This window comes from Macrotis lagotis, chromosome 2, assembly GCF_037893015.1.
Source record: "Macrotis lagotis isolate mMagLag1 chromosome 2, bilby.v1.9.chrom.fasta, whole genome shotgun sequence".
NCBI classification, from domain to species: Eukaryota; Metazoa; Chordata; class Mammalia; order Peramelemorphia; family Peramelidae; genus Macrotis; species Macrotis lagotis.
Window position 1 is genome coordinate 15,186,626 of NC_133659.1, and position 16,984 is coordinate 15,203,609.

At 42.6% G+C, this 16,984-nt stretch overlaps 1 protein-coding gene across 4 annotated transcripts in view; it reads right to left on the reverse strand.

The window, feature by feature from the left end:
• Nucleotides 1-12,935, reverse strand: part of ALG6 (ALG6 alpha-1,3-glucosyltransferase) — a 47,042-nt gene extending 34,107 nt beyond the window's left edge. For 2 of the 4 annotated variants that reach the window (XM_074221264.1, XM_074221261.1), the window contains exons 1-3: nt 12,848-12,935; nt 7,946-8,011; nt 7,112-7,437 (exon numbers count right to left, since the gene is read on the reverse strand). In XM_074221264.1, coding sequence (XP_074077365.1) covers nt 7,112-7,185 — 74 coding nt within the window. In that variant the 5' untranslated portion in view covers nt 7,186-7,437; nt 7,946-8,011; nt 12,848-12,935. Of the gene's footprint in view, nt 1-7,111; nt 7,438-7,945; nt 8,012-10,622; nt 12,482-12,847 lie in introns of those variants that run through there. The other 2 variants (XM_074221262.1, XM_074221263.1) reach the window with 2 other exon arrangements.
• Between the last annotated feature and the right edge of the window lie 4,049 nt (nt 12,936-16,984).

Genomic DNA, 16,984 nt, shown 5'->3' on the forward strand with positions numbered 1-16,984 from the left:
AGATCGGGGTGGGATGCAGAGGGGGATGCCAGCCTCCAGCAAGGGCAGTGCCCAGGGGATTTCACATGTGTCTGCTATGGAGACAAAAGACTCAGGTTGTTGATTTCTCCCTAAAATTGTGAACTTTTATTTATGAGAAACTGGGTTTAGTTTGGAGTAGGTTTATTTTTTGCAAATGAATAAATTAAATTTTAGTAGATGATAAATTAAATTTAAAATAGCAGCAACATATGATCCTGAGCAGTTCAGTGGAAGACTCACCTTCCTGAATTCAAATCTGATCTCAGATACTCACTAGCTGTGTGACCCTGGGCAAGCCCCATACTCTATTTGCCTCATCATTTGTAAAATGAGTTGAAGAAGGAAATGGTAAACCATTTCAGTATTTTCACCAAGAAAATTTCAGATGGAGACACAAAGTATCAGACAAACCTGAAAAATGACTGAACAACAACACATAACTCTACTCTTGGACTTAAAACCAACTATACAGTATAAGGTAGGTATCATTACCCTGGAGTAAACATGAAAAGTGTCCACACAGTTTGAACAGACCACCTGCTCAGTGTGAGCTAAGAATGTCTGAAGTCTCTCCCTAGTCTACTCCATACTCTATACTCAGGTGGGCATAGAGTTTTTAAAGTACAAGTCCAATCCTGTTCAGTAAACTCCAATTGCTCCCTCTGATCCCCAAGATCAAACATAAAAATCCTATTTTTGGCTTTGAAACCCAGTCATAATCTCATCATCTTGACCTTTCCAGGCTTCTCCTACTTTACTCTCCTCCCCACAGATTCTAGCCTCTTGTATGATCCTAGGACACTCAACTCCTCTGTTTTGCACATTTTCACTGTCCTTCATGCCCTCTATCCTCAACTCTGTCTCCTGGCTTCCTTCAATTCTCAAATAATATTCCACCTTCTGCAAAAAAGATTTTATCTAATATTTATTTATTTTTCTGCCTACATGCAATGGTAGTTTCCAATAATCTGTTTTTGCAAGGTTCTGGGTTTTACATTTTTTCTCTCCCTTCCCTTGTCTCCCCTCCCCCCCTTTCCCCGACAGAAAGCAATCTAACATACACGATACATGTGTAGAGTCATGCTAAACATAGATCCATATTACTCACGTTGCAAAAGAAGAATCAAATCAAAAACAGGAAAAATGTTAGAAAAAAACACAATATATAAGACAACTTTTAAAAAACTGAAGATATAAGCTTTGGTCTACATTTAAATTCCATAGCTCCTTCTCTGGATATGGATGGTATTTTCTAACACAAGTCTTTTAGAATTGTCTTTGATTGAACTGAGTTGATCATGACCCAATGTTATTAGTGTGTATAATGTTGTTCTGGTGCTGCTCACTTAATTGAACATTAGTTCGTGCAAGTCTTTCTAGGCTTTTCTGAAGTGCCATCCCTCATGATTTCTGCTACAGAAAGGTCTTTTCTCCTATTTCTTGATCTCTTTGGGAAACAGACTTAGTAGTGGTTTTGCTGCATCAAAGGGTTTGCACAGTTTCACTGCCCTTTGGGTGCTGGAGGATTTGAAGGTGGGGGAAATTGAAAAAGAAGATCTCCTGAGTCCAGCCTTCTCCCAACGGAAGGGGAAATGCATTAATGGAGGTAAGAGGTGTGAGTAAAGACCCTGCTGAGTATGACCAACACTCACTTCTTCCCTCTTCTCACATCTCAGTGTTTATTGTCTCTAACACATATTTTGGCACTTATGTTGTTTTGTATTTGAAATACTTCACAAAAGTTTTGTCATGCAAACAAAACTACAGTTTTTTTTACAGTTCTACATTTTCTATCATTTATGGTTCTGTGATCTTAAGTACTGAAAAAATATTTTCAAAACCAAAGTGAATCTGAAGGAGAAATAAAAATAGACAATTCACAAGTCACCTTATCTCTCAAATAACTAACATGATAATTTTATTTTAGGTATTTTATACAAATAAAAATATCTATTATTATCAAGAATTCTCTATAATCTTTTCATCATTTAAAAAACATACATCCCTTTTCTATAATTCTTAGTTTGTTGTGGACCTAAGGTCAAAATGGATCTTACACAATTTCCTATACCTGAAAATCCAAGTATCCAGATTTTCCCAAATTGCTCTAGACTTGTGGCCAATGTGGAGGAATTTATCACCATTCTCCACCAAACAGAAGAATGGATAATGACTCTCTTTAGGGTTGAGAAACAAGTTTCTATCCAGAGTCTGACCTAGTTCAATAAATTCAGCTGACACTGTCTATGAAATTAGTACTTAAGTTTTTTTAAACTGCTAAAGTGCCCTTAAACCAACCCAGAAGGACAGCCCAACTGTACCTAAGGGAGCTTCACTTGGGAAGGGCAAAAAGGATTCCTACCACTGTGATTAATTCAACAAATTCATGTATGTTAAATTCAGAATTAGACAAAGAAAATATAGCATTGTGTATCTATATAGCTTTAACTCTGTGTTTAGTCTTATTCTTAAGAAAACTGCTCTGTTCAGAATACTTTTAACTTTATGTTTTAATTATTGTATTATGTCAAATTACACTGAAATTTAAGAAGCAAATACTTCTTTTGGCTGTATACTCTACATATGATTATGCCTTAAAATGAAGATCTTCTTTCTCTCAAAAAGTAGAATTTGACTACAATTATTTACAGTAAAATCCTCTGCCTTAATTTTAGGGAGAGTGAGAATACTGCAAACTACAACATGTAAATGGAAGGAAATAAATAATTAACCAAACACTGCCTAGCATACCTTGATTACTAACTACTCTAAAGGAAGCTATAAGGTGCAGTGGAAAAAGTGTTAGGCCTGGAGTCAACAAGGTCTGAGTTCAAATCCAACCTCAGACACTTACTAGCTCTGGGACCCTGGTCCAATCAATTAACCTGTTTGCCTGAGGTTCCTCATTTGTAAAATGGGGATCAAACCTCAGAAAATTGTTGCAAGCACCAAATGAGATACTCTTTATGAAGCGTTCAGCACAATGTCTGGTATAAATGGCAATAGCTTCATTCATGCTCATTTTCTTCCTTTCCAGTGTCACTGTACCTTTCTTCTCACAGGAGCCAAAACAACTAGGAAAGGTAATCCCAAGTCTTAGCAACATACACTTACGTGATCACTCCAAAGGGATCAACAGAGATGGCAAACAAGCCTTGGGTGGTTTGGTGACCTCATCTTTGAGGTCCCATTACCCTAGGAGACCCTGGGACCCTCCTGGCAGTTCCTTGGAGAACTTTGGTCTGCTGGCAATTTGTGACCAGGATCAAAACAAATGATTAGTCAAAGGGTGATAATTTGAAAATTTCATACAATTCAGGGAAATAGGGGCTAAGTGTACAGATGGTATATTGACATCAGAAATGGAGAGTAAATTATAGAAAATGAGATAATGTCAATGAAAGGCTTTCTTTTCTCTGCATCATACTTGGCTTTTGGAGAGGGAGCAGTTTCCAAGGAAGTTTAACCTATAAGCACTGCCCAATCATCTGAAAATATGACAAAGGGTAAACCAAAATAAACATTTAGGAAATTTATTATAGTAACTAAACAAAATGGGCTTTAATTTGTCAGGGGGGGGGTGCAGATAGGTGGCACAGTGAGTGGATAGAGCACCAACCCTGGAGTTCAAATCTGACCTCAGGCACTTAATAATTGTTTAGCTCTGTGATCTTGGGCAAGTCAATTAACCCCACTACCTTAAATAATTTTAAAAAATTCATAATAGGAAGTGTCATTTTAACATTCTACACATCAGAAGCACCCATCACAAAGACATCACAGACCTTGTAACTATTCATTAACTATTAAGAATTCTTCTCAGCTCCTAATCAAACTTCTTAGCATGTCAGAAAAGCCATTTTTATCCCAAGTGGGTAGGCTTATATAATACAATGAAAAAGTCAGATGAAAAAAGAGTAAGAACTAATGTACTGACTTGCCAGAGCTTTTAAAGTTAAAAGGCATCAGACAATGATGTTGAAAATTGTTATGAAATATTGGACAGATTTTTAGTTTTTCTGGGTTCTCCAATACTCTATCTGGGAACTAAGAAGAAGGATGTACAACAGAGCCCCATAAAGCAAAACATCAATACTTGAACACATTAAAATACTTCTTTTCATTGTGATAGGACTTCAAGAGGACAGATGAACAGCAGCCATTTCCTTATGGGGCAGGGATGGGCAAAAGAGTGTGGAAAAATTGCAGAGAAAGTCCTACATCCCAAGGTAACTACTGTAAATAAGAAGATCAAAGAGAACTAAAGTCCTTTCTATGAAAGTAACACACGTAGAACAAGGAGGAAGGCTCTGTAGTCCACCTCCCTCACGGCCAGCTGCCTGCCAGCTTTCATTCCAAAGACCAAGAAAAATTACACTAGGGTGAAGTTTAACCCCTCTTCTCCCTACCCTTATTCTCTGCCTTTCTAATAGTAAAAGTCACCTCTGATAACAGGAGAAGGAAAAAGGAAATCACGAGACTGCTGGGCAACATTACAAACTGACTATCCCTTGGAGAGAGGCTGATACAGTTTGGAAGGACAAGAAAAAGATCTCACTGTCCAGGGCACCAGCTGGGAGAATCTCAAAGAGAGGCAACCTGGGACATTTATAGGATCAATGTTCCACAATTTCCCCAACACCATAAGAAATCACATTTAGGTAGGGTTTCCCAAGGTCTTGGAACTTCTTCAAAATAGGAAGTATTAATGATGACTGACTGCTTTAAATACACACTTAAAATGAATTTACATGTAAACTTACTAAGCAGGCTTAACTGTATCAAAGATATCTTTCATTTTAAAAACATACCAGGGTTCTTATGTGTTCTGTCCTCCTATGAACTCTTTAGGAGATTATCCACTTACTCCAACTCTGCTTCTATTTAGGACAAAATGCTTTAGGAATTCCCTTCAAAATCTGATGATTATTATAGTTATTGAGTTATTAATACATTAGCTGTGAATAGCACACTGCAGCTCAGAAGTGCTGATTTAATGCTCCACAAGCGTGAGATAGGCAGAACAGACACCATGCTCTGAGAGATGATAAAGGACTTGGCCAAGGCAAAGTGAAGAGGAAAAACTCCAGCCCCCTGTCCATACACACACACACACACACACACACACACACACACACTCATTCAGCAACTCGTTTTTAAAAAATAATAAGACAGTATATCGTGATCATCAGTCTCATTTGAATTACAGAAATTAAGAACCAGTGAGGAAATTTGAATCAAAGGTGTCCCAAGGGCAATTTCAAAAATGTCCCAGAAAACAGAGGAGCCCACAAGGGAGTCAGTCACACAAGAGGCAGATGCGTCCTTTCTGACCCAACCAGGGTGGATCAGGAAAGTAGCAGTGACTCTGGATGACCAGTGTCTCTGCCCCAGAGGGTGAGACACTTTCTTTGCATGACGACTGTATCTGGAAAGGCCCTTCAGAACCTCGCCACTTATATGGTGCAGAAAGTGGCCACTGCAGCCCAGGTCCTGGAGAACGGCTGAACAAGCCATAGTGTAGGCATAGAATCATGTTCTTCTGCCAAGAGAATGGACAGATGGGCATAAGAAGGAAGGAGCCTTCATGTGGCACCTGCTCTTTGATAGGCAGTGGTTAAACGGTCTTATCTCATTGGATGCTCACAACACGGGAAGGTAGGCACTATCATCATTCCCATTTTACAGAGGAGGAAGCTGAGACAAACGGGATAAAGAGACTTGGGCAGCAAATGTCGGAGGCTAGACTTGAACTTGGGTCTCCTGACTCCAGGCTCAGTGCTCTATCCTCTGGTCCCCTCACTGCTCTCTAGAACCAGAGTTCTGTTGACAATCCATTGAACAAATCTTGTGTGAAACCATTGGGCCAAGAACAAACTCTCTCACAGTAACTCTGCATGTAGGGTTAATAAATCATTCAATGGTACTTTAGAGGTGCATGTGCTGCTGTTTGCAAAGTCTTCTACTTGGTTTGTTCCATTTTCTTTTTTTTCTTCTGACTCATGATATCATGTGCCAGACACTGTGAATATCTATACTTGTTCAAAGAAGTTTAAAAAACTATACAAAAGGAATGAGCTGCAAGACAGAGACAAATGGATGACTAAGGAAATGAAGAAAGGACTTAGACCAGGGAAGTTGCAGATTCTCTCACTTGGCTAGAAAAAGCCCAGCTCTGTACAGACAGTCTCAGTGAGGATAGTCCAGCTGGTTGAAGGGCTCAAGTTCACACCTGATAAGGCTGAGAGGGGGAAGCCAGGCCAAGGCTCCGGAGGACACAAGCACTCAAAGGGTCATCTCAAAGAAGAGGCACAATGTAATCTTCTGTGCCTTGAGAGAAAGTGAGAGAGAGAGAGAGAGAGAGAGAGAGAGAGAGAGAGAGAGAGAGACAGAGAGAGAGACAGAGAGAGAGAGAGAGAAAGAAGAAGCAGTGAGCAAATTCAAGGATAAAGAAAAGAAAGTTGCCCTGTCAATAAACAGCATCCAGAGGGGAATGGTGGGTGGTGGTGGTCTCCCCATCACTGGAGACTGTAAAACAGCCAAGGCTAGTCAACATGGGCTGGAGGAGACTCACTCTCAGGGACAAGCTCCTTCAGTCTCCAGTTCTAAGATCCTGCTCTCCCTGAAGTCAATGTTCATGAACCCCTGCTTACAAATTCTGTCCTATGCTCCTCCACAGTCTGCTCAGTTCTGGCTAATTCACAAGCTTACACGTTTAGTGCTGTATGAGAGCAGGCAGGCCTCTCAACCTCCCTCTCATTTTACGAAGGAAGAAAACAAGTCCCCGTGTAGTGAAGTGACCCAAATGATAAACAGCATCTGACCACATCTTGCATTCTTGAATCACCCTTTGAAGAGGGAATTACCTCCACAGACCACCGTATCTCCCAAACAAGAGGGTCCTGCTTTAAACAAATTAAGTACTCAACTGGAAAGAATAAAGCAAGCCTCCATTAACTGATGTAGCTTGAGCAAATTTAGAAGTTATTTTTTTTACTTTATCAGTGAGACCCAATTATATAATTGCAAATTGTTACCAAACAAATTAAGAAGAAAACATTTTTCATCTTGAAAGTCATACACACCTTACCTGAGTAAGAATTCAGAGAAACTGCCCACCGGACTGTTAGTCCTATGAGGACCACAATGGTCATTGAGGGCCATTCCTTCATCATTCTTCTTCACGTGAGCCACAAGGAAAGAATGGGCCCCCAAACACTTTTACAAATGTCGACTCAGTTCCTTCGAAGAGGTAAATGTTATTCACCTCAAAACTCTTTTCTTGATAAGAGTAAAATGCCAATATTCAAGGGATTATCACTCCTCTACACTTGAGAATTTCAGATTTCAAGGGATGGAAGCTTCTAAGCATGGAGTCAGAAAGATCTTTTCCATTATGTCACTGCAAGAAAGATTCTAAGAAGAGAAAAAAGAAAAAGTAAATTCAATGATTTTGAATATCAAAGATTTTTAAGACTTATCCAAATATCAAGTATTAAACCATCCAATTAAGTAACTGACCTTAAAAATATGGGTGGGGAGAAAGGAACCATGGAAAGTACAATATTTAGATATTCCAGTTCTGCTGATTATTATCTGTGTGACCTTGGACAAGCCACCTAACTCAAATGAAGAGGATGAGCTGCTAGACAATCTCTTCCAGTTCTAAATCCTATAGTCTAAATAGCAATTATAATTCTCTTCTCAAATTTCAACCAAAACAGAGAAAAGATGGCTGATTGACCAATAATATGCCAGCGATTAGAGTATAACTGCTCCAGGTATGCGTGATATGAGAATTAGAGAATATATCAATAAAAAGATAATTCAGGCTATAGAACATTCACTGGGGCAGCTAAGTGGCACAGTGGACAGAGCACTGGATCTCATCTTCCTGAATTCAAACTTGGCCTGAGATACTTACTAGTTGTGTAACCTTGGACAAGTCACTTCAGTGTATTTGCCTCAGTTTCTTTATCTGTAAAGTGATCTGGAGAAGGAAATGGTAAACCATGTCAGGAGCTTTGCTGAGAAAGGCCCAAGACTGAAATGACTGAACAACAAAACGATAACAAAGCACATTCAATACAACAAAGATATTTCTTTTCACAGTCAGAAATAAAACAACCCCTAGTGCTAGCAAAGACTTGATTCTGAATGAGGACACTTTGGTGCTAAAAAGAAATGAAGACTGAAGCCATTAAATTCCTTGGAGTCTTTGAAAATGTCTTTTGTTTTTTTTTTCTGTCTTGTTCCTCACTCTATTTCAGGCCGACAAGATCCAGTCTGCAGCCCAGAGAACATCCCCAGTAGCTTCAACAATATACAGTCCTATCTGAGGAGGAAAGAACATTGTTCTGAAATCTCAGGGTAAGCAGTAAACTATTACCAAGGCTGACAAATCTCACTTTCTCAAGTCTTTTTCTAAAATGGGGTTTGGGAAGGAAATGAACGGGAGGTTTGCTCCCCTAAGGCCAAATAGCACATTAGTGCACATTAGTCATCACAGAAACTTGGATTTAATTAGACTGAATGTGAAAAATGTGAAAAAGTCAGGTCAGGCAGGTCAGAGCTGTTCAAGCTGTTTCCAGTCTTTTCATCTTTATCCTTTCTTCTAGTTTTAGTTTTGCATTAGAGGATCATCGATTCTGAGTTAGATGGGGCTTTGAAGGTATGACTGTCCAAAGCAGAAGGCAGCATTCACCTCTTTACTCTATCTTCCAGTGGCTGATATGGCAAGTATCTGCCATATCAGCAATCAGTCTAGCCCTGTCTGTTAAGAAAGAATCCATTTGCTGACCGATAGGAGGAATGAGAGCAAAACAGTCCAAATCCCACACAAGTCCTCCAGAAATGATAAAACAGGAGTAACAGATCAAATAGTGACTATCAAATAAAGGGAGAGACTACAGGAAGCATCTTCATTTAGCCTAAACCACCAAAAGGAGATACCCTAAAGCTCACAGGCACAGAGGACAGAGACCCTCCAAAAGAGCAGGAATGAAGCAACCTGAGCCTTCCTGCTCCCACAGCCCAGGAGCAGGGCAGCCAGGGAGGCCCCACCTGGGCAGAGCAGACTAGGAGGGAAGGTGGCAAACCTGCTTCAGAGAAGAGTTTTATCTAGCATGTCCTGGAGGCCCTGCCAGCCTCAAGGGCTAAGCACTGAGAGCCCGAGCCTGGCACATGTGAACACCTTGTTCTCAGCAGACACAAAAGGGCCAACAAGATAATGGAGATAAAAGTGGAGCCTGCAGCCCCATCCAAGTGTGCAAGAACCTGATGGCCCTGAAAAAAATCCCAATTCTGGAAAAAAAAAGCATGAAATATGAATGAACAGAAGATAGCGACAATAAGGAAATGTCATGCATCCAAGGATGTCCAGTGAAGAAGCCTAGAGGAAATGCATATTATGGACTGATCTATAGGTAAAAGTATGGCTTATTCAAAATGTCTATTAAAATTTCTGAAAGGGATGAAAGTTTACCTCAGAAAGTATAAAATCTTATACAAATAAACAGCTTCCTAAAAATTAGAATGGACAAATAAAACACATGAAACATGAAATATTAACATGAAACAAAAAATATTAAACCAAAATTGAAATACTGAAAAAAAAAAGAAAATGTTAAATTAACTTCTCCTGAAAACAAATGGTCTAGAAAATGGACCAAGGAGAGATAATCTAAAAATCATTAACACTAGCAGAATACTTTAATAAAAAAATCATAAGTGAGAACTGCCCAAATGTATTAGAAGCATAGAGCAAGGTAAAAATAAAAAGAATCCATAGCTTATCTCCTGAAAGAAATTCTAAATGAAAACTCTAAGGAATGCTATTGTTAAATTCAAAGCTTCCAGGTTAAAAAATAAAACTAAATAAAAAAAATCAGTAAGTGAAAGAATTAAAATACTAAAGAGCCAAAGTCAGGTACCCCCAAGTTTTAGAAGCTAGCATCATAAATGACAGGAAAACTTGGAATATGAGCATCCAAAAATGTGATGCTTAAAACCAAGAAAAAAATTGACTGGCAAAACTGAACATACTCCCAAAAGAGGATAAGTAGACCTTTAATTAAAGAATTCTAAGCATTCTTCATGAACGTTAAATGCATACAATAGGACAATGAAAACCTAGAAATACTTTGGAGAAACTGGAAGGCACACAGATAAAAATGTCTGTTGTTTAGTTGCTCAGTTGAGTCCAACTTTGTGTTGTCTCCATTTGGGTTTCTGGGTAAAGATCCTGGAATGGTTTGCCATTTCCTTCTCCAGATTATTTTACAGATAAGGAACTGAAGTTAACAAAGTTAAGTGACTTGCCTACTAGCTATAGTGATCTGAACTCAGGAAAATAAGTTTTCCCAATCTCAGGCCAGACAGTCTACCCACTGGGTCACCTAGCTACCCTACATAGAATGAGGAAAGGTCTACAGTGTAATGAGGAATAAGAACTATGTCCCTTCAGAACCCTAGAGTCCTCTAAAGTCAGAGAGAATTTAAGGGTGTTTTTGTTCTATTTTGATGATTTTTAAGGGAAGAAAGAAAATTGAATGGAAAAGGAAAAACTAGGGAAGAAAGGGGAAGAAGAGGACAGTACTTACCTTTTCATATAACTGGGGTGCAAGAGAAAAAAACTGTATAAACATGAAGAACAGATGAAGTGTCACAAGAGCTTCACTTTCCTCTGAATTGAACAACAGGCTGAAAACACACAAACATAAACTCAACAAGGAAACAGATGAGATGAGGAAGAGGGAAGAGTTTAAGAGGAAGGGTTGGCCAACAGGAAAACAAACTATCATTGAAGAGAGAAAATCAAGGGGGGGATTACCCATTGATTCCACTATTAGGCCTACATCCCAAAGAGATCAAAGATAGAAAATCACAGATACCAAAATTATTTGAAGTCATGCATTCTACTGTAGCAAATAAATGGAAACAAGTGATGCCAATCAATTAGGGGCTAGCTGAATAAATTGTAGTATACGAATGTATTGAAATATTGTGTCATGAGAAATGAAATGAGGGAGGACTTCTATGAATTAATGGAGAATGAAGCAGGTAGAATGTATTCTGAAAGACTGACACATGAACAACCAGGGCTCCAGAAGGTTCCATGTTGACCATCTCCTGATAGTAACAAGGTGAATCCAAGTGACAGAATGAGACATGGAGAATGTGTCCATTTGTTTTGCTTGTCTAAGCTTATTTGTTACAAGGTCTGTGTTTCTTTTTTTTTAACTTGGTGATTTGGAAGGGAAAAGGGGTTGAAAAAAGTTTTTAATGTAAAAAAGAAAACAATAAATTTCTGGCATATGCGTCCCTCTTCTCTGCAAAGAGGTGAGAGACTATGGGTGCATGCTCTCACACTGGATCACAGTTTTGGTTGATGTTATCTTTTTTTCCCTGTAAATACAGAGCCCAACCAGGCACCAAATCTTATCCCTTCTATGCATGTAAGACCCTTCACTTCCACAAGCACCACTCTAGTTCAGACCCTCATCAAGTCTCCCCTCCTAAAACAGTTTCCTAATATGTCTCCTTACCATCCTCTGCCCAGATGCCAGTGACCTTCCTAGAGTTCAGGTCAGGCTACCAGCCCCTCCCCGGCCCACCAGGATGAATGGGAAGTTCTGTTGGGCATGTGATGACCATCACCATATTTCCCTCTTCTACTGCGTTACCCACCCTCCATCTGATCCCACGGCCCAGTTCGGAACGCTCTTCCTATCACCAGTCACCACCACCTCCTAGAAGCGAGGGTCACTTTGTGGCGGAGGCTGTAAGCGCTCCTCCCGGAAAGCAGCCCAGTGGATACAATGTAGCCGGCAAGTATGGCAACAGTGTATCAAGGAGCGGGTTGAATGACACAACCTCTACAATGTAGCTGAGAGCCAGCGCGAAGCCCCGTGGATACAATATAGCTGATAACCAGCACGTATGGCAACAGTGTATCAAGGAGCGGGTTGAATGACACAACCTCTACAATGTAGCTGAGAGCCAGCGCGAAGCCCCGTGGATACAATGTAGCTGAGAACCAGCACGTATGGCAACAGTGTATCAAGGAGCGGGTTGAATGACACAACGCCTGCGCACTCCCAGCCTCCAGGGCTACAGATGGAGGCTTCTGTTCCCTCCTTGAGTCCTCGGGGGCCAGTTTACAGATGAAGAAGCTGAGGCCGAGGTGAAGCGATTTGCTCAGGGGAAGCCAGGCAGTGTCTGAGGCAGGATCTGAATTCAGGTCTGACTCGAGGCGCGGCCTGCCCCATCAGAAGGGAAGCTCCTCCAGGGCAGGCCTGACACCCCTTTTTCCTGGCTCCAATAATGAGCGCTTGTTAAACAGGGTCCCTGACGGTAATCCATGCAGAGCAACCGTCCTGCTGCTCCTTCAGAGGATTCGGGGAGTGCAGGGAGAAGATCCGCATTCAAATCCTGCCCAGCATTGCCTCGGTTTCCCTCTATGTAAAATGGGGTGCTAAGCACGCCCTGCACACCAACCCCGTCCTGGCCCTCCTTCCCAGCACTGGGCCCCGGGCAGCCCTCTCTGCGGCTCTTCCCGCGGTGAAACACCGGGTGTCTGCTACCCTCCGGGAGGCGAGCGGCTCGGGGGGCCTCGGGGAGCACAAGGCGCGGAGGTGGGAAGCGGCGCGCCGCGCATGCGCTCCGAGCAGCCCCGCCCCCCGCGGGGACGGAAGGCCACGCCATCCCGCGCCCCGGACCATAAGCGGGGAGGCCGGCTAGCCCTGCTGTTCTCCCCCTTCTCGGACGCCAGGGGCCGGGCCGGCCTCACGAACTAAGCCGGCTCCGAAGCAGTCCGGACTCTTACCGCGGCTCATAGTGTCCGCCGGCCCTCGGCCTTCCCGCCCACCGCCGCCTTCCGCGAGAGCGCCTGCGCGGTGGCCCCGCCAAAGGACTCGGCCCCGCCCCACGTGCGCGCATGCGCGCAAGCACGCGGAGGCGCGAGCACTTCCGTTCGAAGAGGGCGGGGGCGAGGCGGAGGGGGGGCGGGGCCTGAGCGTGGGCGGGGCCTGGAAGCCCAGGAGCCGCCGGGTGAGCCCGGGGCAGGTGGAAATCCCCGGGCTCCGCTTTCCCCGGAGTCGGGCCAGGCCCGCGGAGGCTCGGCATTCCGGCGCGGGGCTGGCCGGCCGCGAGCCGGGAACCCCCTGGCCCGAGGCGGCCCGAGGCGGCCCGAGGGCCTGCGACCCGACCCGCGGCTGAGCGCGGCCTTCAGCGCCCCCGAGGGCTGCCCGGGCCGCCTCCGCAGGGCAGGCCGGCCCTCCCGGGCCTCTCCCGCGCAGCTCGGCATTTTGTGCCTGCCGCCTCTTGGGAACCCGCAGCCTCGTCACACTGTTCCCGCTCAGCAGTCTAGGGGCTCGGAGCTACCACCATCCCCTTCTTACAGATGGGGAAACTGAGGCAGCAGGAAGTGTCTGCAAACCACATTTGAACTGGATCTGTCTGACTCAGACCCAGAGGTCTGTCCACTGGCCAATTAAATGGATGGATGGATGGGTGGGTGGAAGGCTGAAAATTTCTGGAAAGATAGGTGATCTACGAATGGGTAGAAAGGATGGATGTATAGATAGACTGATGAATTGAAGCATAGATAGATGATAAATTGTTGGGTGGATGGATGGAAGGAAGGATGGATAAGATAGAGAGAGAGAGATGATAGATGAATGATTGATAAATAGGGATGCAAGATGATGATAGTAGATAAGGGGATGGATAGATAGAAAGCTTGATAGATGCTGGGTGGATGGAGACATAGTTATTTTTATATTGTGTTTATATTCCATGTAAACATGGATGTGTGTAGGTATAATGTGTATACACACACGCATAGATTATCGATGATCTGTTCATACAGATGTAGACACTGCTCAAGGCAGAGGTATAACTTCAGGTGAAGAAGGAGACATAACTATGATAGACTGAGAGATGTTGTCTTGCCCCCCAAGAGCCAGTAAGCTCATTAAGACCAGGGGCACTTCCTTCTTGCCTTTCTGTCCCTTGCATGAAGATGGCAGACAATAGGAGCTTCATACCACTCAGAACCCTATTCTTCCTTCCAGCCTCTCTTCCCACATTCCTTTGCCTACACAAAGCCTTGGAGGTCCTCCACCTGAAGTACTCTCCCTCCCAACCATTTTGTACCTCACTTATTACACCATTAGACTGGGAACCCCTGAGCACAGGAATGATCTCACTTTTCTATTTGCTCAAAATTTAGCATGGTACTTTGCACACAATAAATCCCGTATTCATTCCTTCATTTAAAGTGAACACAAAATGAATGCAACTTAATGGATGGGAGGGGTCATGCCATTGAACTGAATTTATAGGATGATCTCCAAGGCCCCTGAGCCAATGGCCTTTTAGAACCAAGAGAAAGCTCTTCTGCTTTTCCTTGACCCATTCCTACCCCCAGTGTCCAAACTGGGAGATTCCTGTCCTTTCCAATCTCTGCTCCTTGCATCCAGCACCTTTTTTATTTCTTCAAGACTGAAAAGAATACTGAATCAAGAGTCCACAGTCCTGGGTTCAGATCCCACCTCTGCCATTCACTGGCTCTGTGGCCTTTAGGGAAATCCCATCCCCTTCTCTTGACCTCAGTTTCCTTGTCTATAAAATGATAGGCTTGGACAAGATGATCTCTAAGTCCTTCTCAGCTCTGAAACTCCAACTCTTGTATTCCACATTAAATGCTAACAAATACTGTCAATTCTGACTATAATGAAAAGTCAAGAGACCTAGATTTGGGGTCACCCAGACCTAGGGTTTGAATCACAGCAACCTTCGAAAAGTCAGTCAGTCAATCAACATTGGTCAAAGCCCTCCCTGTGCTAAGCTTCATGTATACAAAGAGAAGCAAAATACAGCCCCTGCTGTCAAAGAGATTAGTCTCTTGGGAGCCAATGATTTCCTTTCTAGGCCCCAGTTCTGACTTCATAAAATGGACTAGATCATCTATAAAACCCTTTCTTGAGGCAGCTAGATGACAATGCATACAGCAACAGACCTAACGTTCAAATTCAGTCTCAGATACTTCCTAGCTGTGTGATCTTAGGCAAATCACTTAACCCTGTTTGCCTTAGTTTCCTCATCTGTAAAATGGGCTGTGAAGGAAATGGCAAAGCTCTCCAGTTTGGCAAAGATTTACCAAGAAAACCTCAAATGGGGTCATGAAGAGCCAAATACAACTGAACAAGGGCCATTCTTTCCCTAAGACTATGCTACCTTGAACTAGCCGTGTAGCTTTGGACAAAACCAGTGAGCTTTCTGGATTGCAGTATCCTTGATTATAAAATGAAAAGACAGGATTTCAGTATTCAATATTCAAAGATAAATAGAGGCAAAAACTACAAGGTAACACATTCTAGGTTCCAAGTGAGCAAAGGCATGGATATACAGATAGATCTTTGGGGGACTCCAGAAGTGGGAGACTTCTTTGAAGGGAAAGAAGGTCTTGGGGGCTAGATGGAGATGTCAAGAGGGACATGGCCTTGTGGGAAATTAGATCGTTGACCTGAGTTCCCATTTTAAATGGAGGTTCAGGGAGAAGCCCCCCACCCTCGACTCAGGAGTTCAAGGGGACAAGAGTCCTTTTGAGGAGTGAATTGATGAAGTCTAGAACTGGAGTGATCATCCAGGCTGCAAGTATGATGTAAGGGAAAGCTGAATAACTAGATCTTAGAGTCTTGGGTTCTAACCCCAAAACTCTGACTTGAGAAAATTCCCTAGAGTCTTTCCCTTTCCTCTCTAGGTTTTTTGGTTAGTGAGTCATTTCAGTAGTGTCCAACTCTTCACAACCCTTTTGGGGGATTTTCTTGATAAAGATATTGGAGTAGTTTTCCATTTTCTTCTCTAACTCATTTTACAAATGAGAAATTGAGGCAGAGAGAAGCTAAATAACTCACCTGGGGCCACACAATTAGTAAGTATCTGAGGTCAAATTTGAACTTGGATCTTTTTAATTCCAGGTCCAATTTCTATTCCCAGCACTACCTGTTGTTGTCGTTCATCAGTCATATCCCACTCCTGACTCCATTTGGGGTTTTCTTGGTAAAGATACTGCAGGGTTGCCATTTCCTCCTCCAGCCCATTTTACAGATGAGGGGATTGAGTAAACAGGTTGAAGTGACTTACCGAGGGTCACACTTCCAGGAAATGTCTGAGGCTGAATGTTAACTCAGACCCTCTAAGCCCTCTAGGCCTAGGTGAAGAGAAGTTGGTTTCTGATCAAACCCACAGCTGAGGAGCTAATCAAAGAGAGTGAGGGACAGATAATGATTGGACTGACCCTCTATCCCTTTATGAAGCTTTTGTGAAAACTTTTATGAAAACATTTTCCTTAATTGGAATAGAGGGATCTAGATAACCTTTAAATTCTTTTCTAACTTTGATGATGAGTCTAATCTAGAAGCAGAAGCATCTGGTGACCCATCGGAAAGAACTCAGGACTTGGAGTCAGAAAGTCTTGAGTTCAAATCCTTCCTCAAGACAATCAGTAGCTATGGATATTCTAGACAAGTCTCTGTGACTGTATCCCTCACTAGGTGGTGCAATGGATAGAGCAATGGGCTTGGAGTCAGGAAGAAGGGATTTCAAATCTAGCCTCAGACACTAACTGTGATGTTGGATAAAGTCACTTAACCCTGATCGCCTCACATCCAGGAGCATCTCCAGTTATTGTGATTCCTATCTGGCCACTGGACCCAGGTAACTCTGGAGGAGAAAGTGAGGCTGGTGACTTAGCACAGCTCCCCTCACTCAAATCCAATTCATGTGCTTATCATGGGACCTCCCCTGATGTCATGGACTTCTTCTAGAATGAAGGACAAACATCATCCCCGTCTAAAAATGGGAACCATAAGAGCATACAAGTTACTATGGGGACCAAATAGGCTCATGTAAGATATTTATAAAAATCAATGAGATAATTTTGGTAAAGCAATTATAA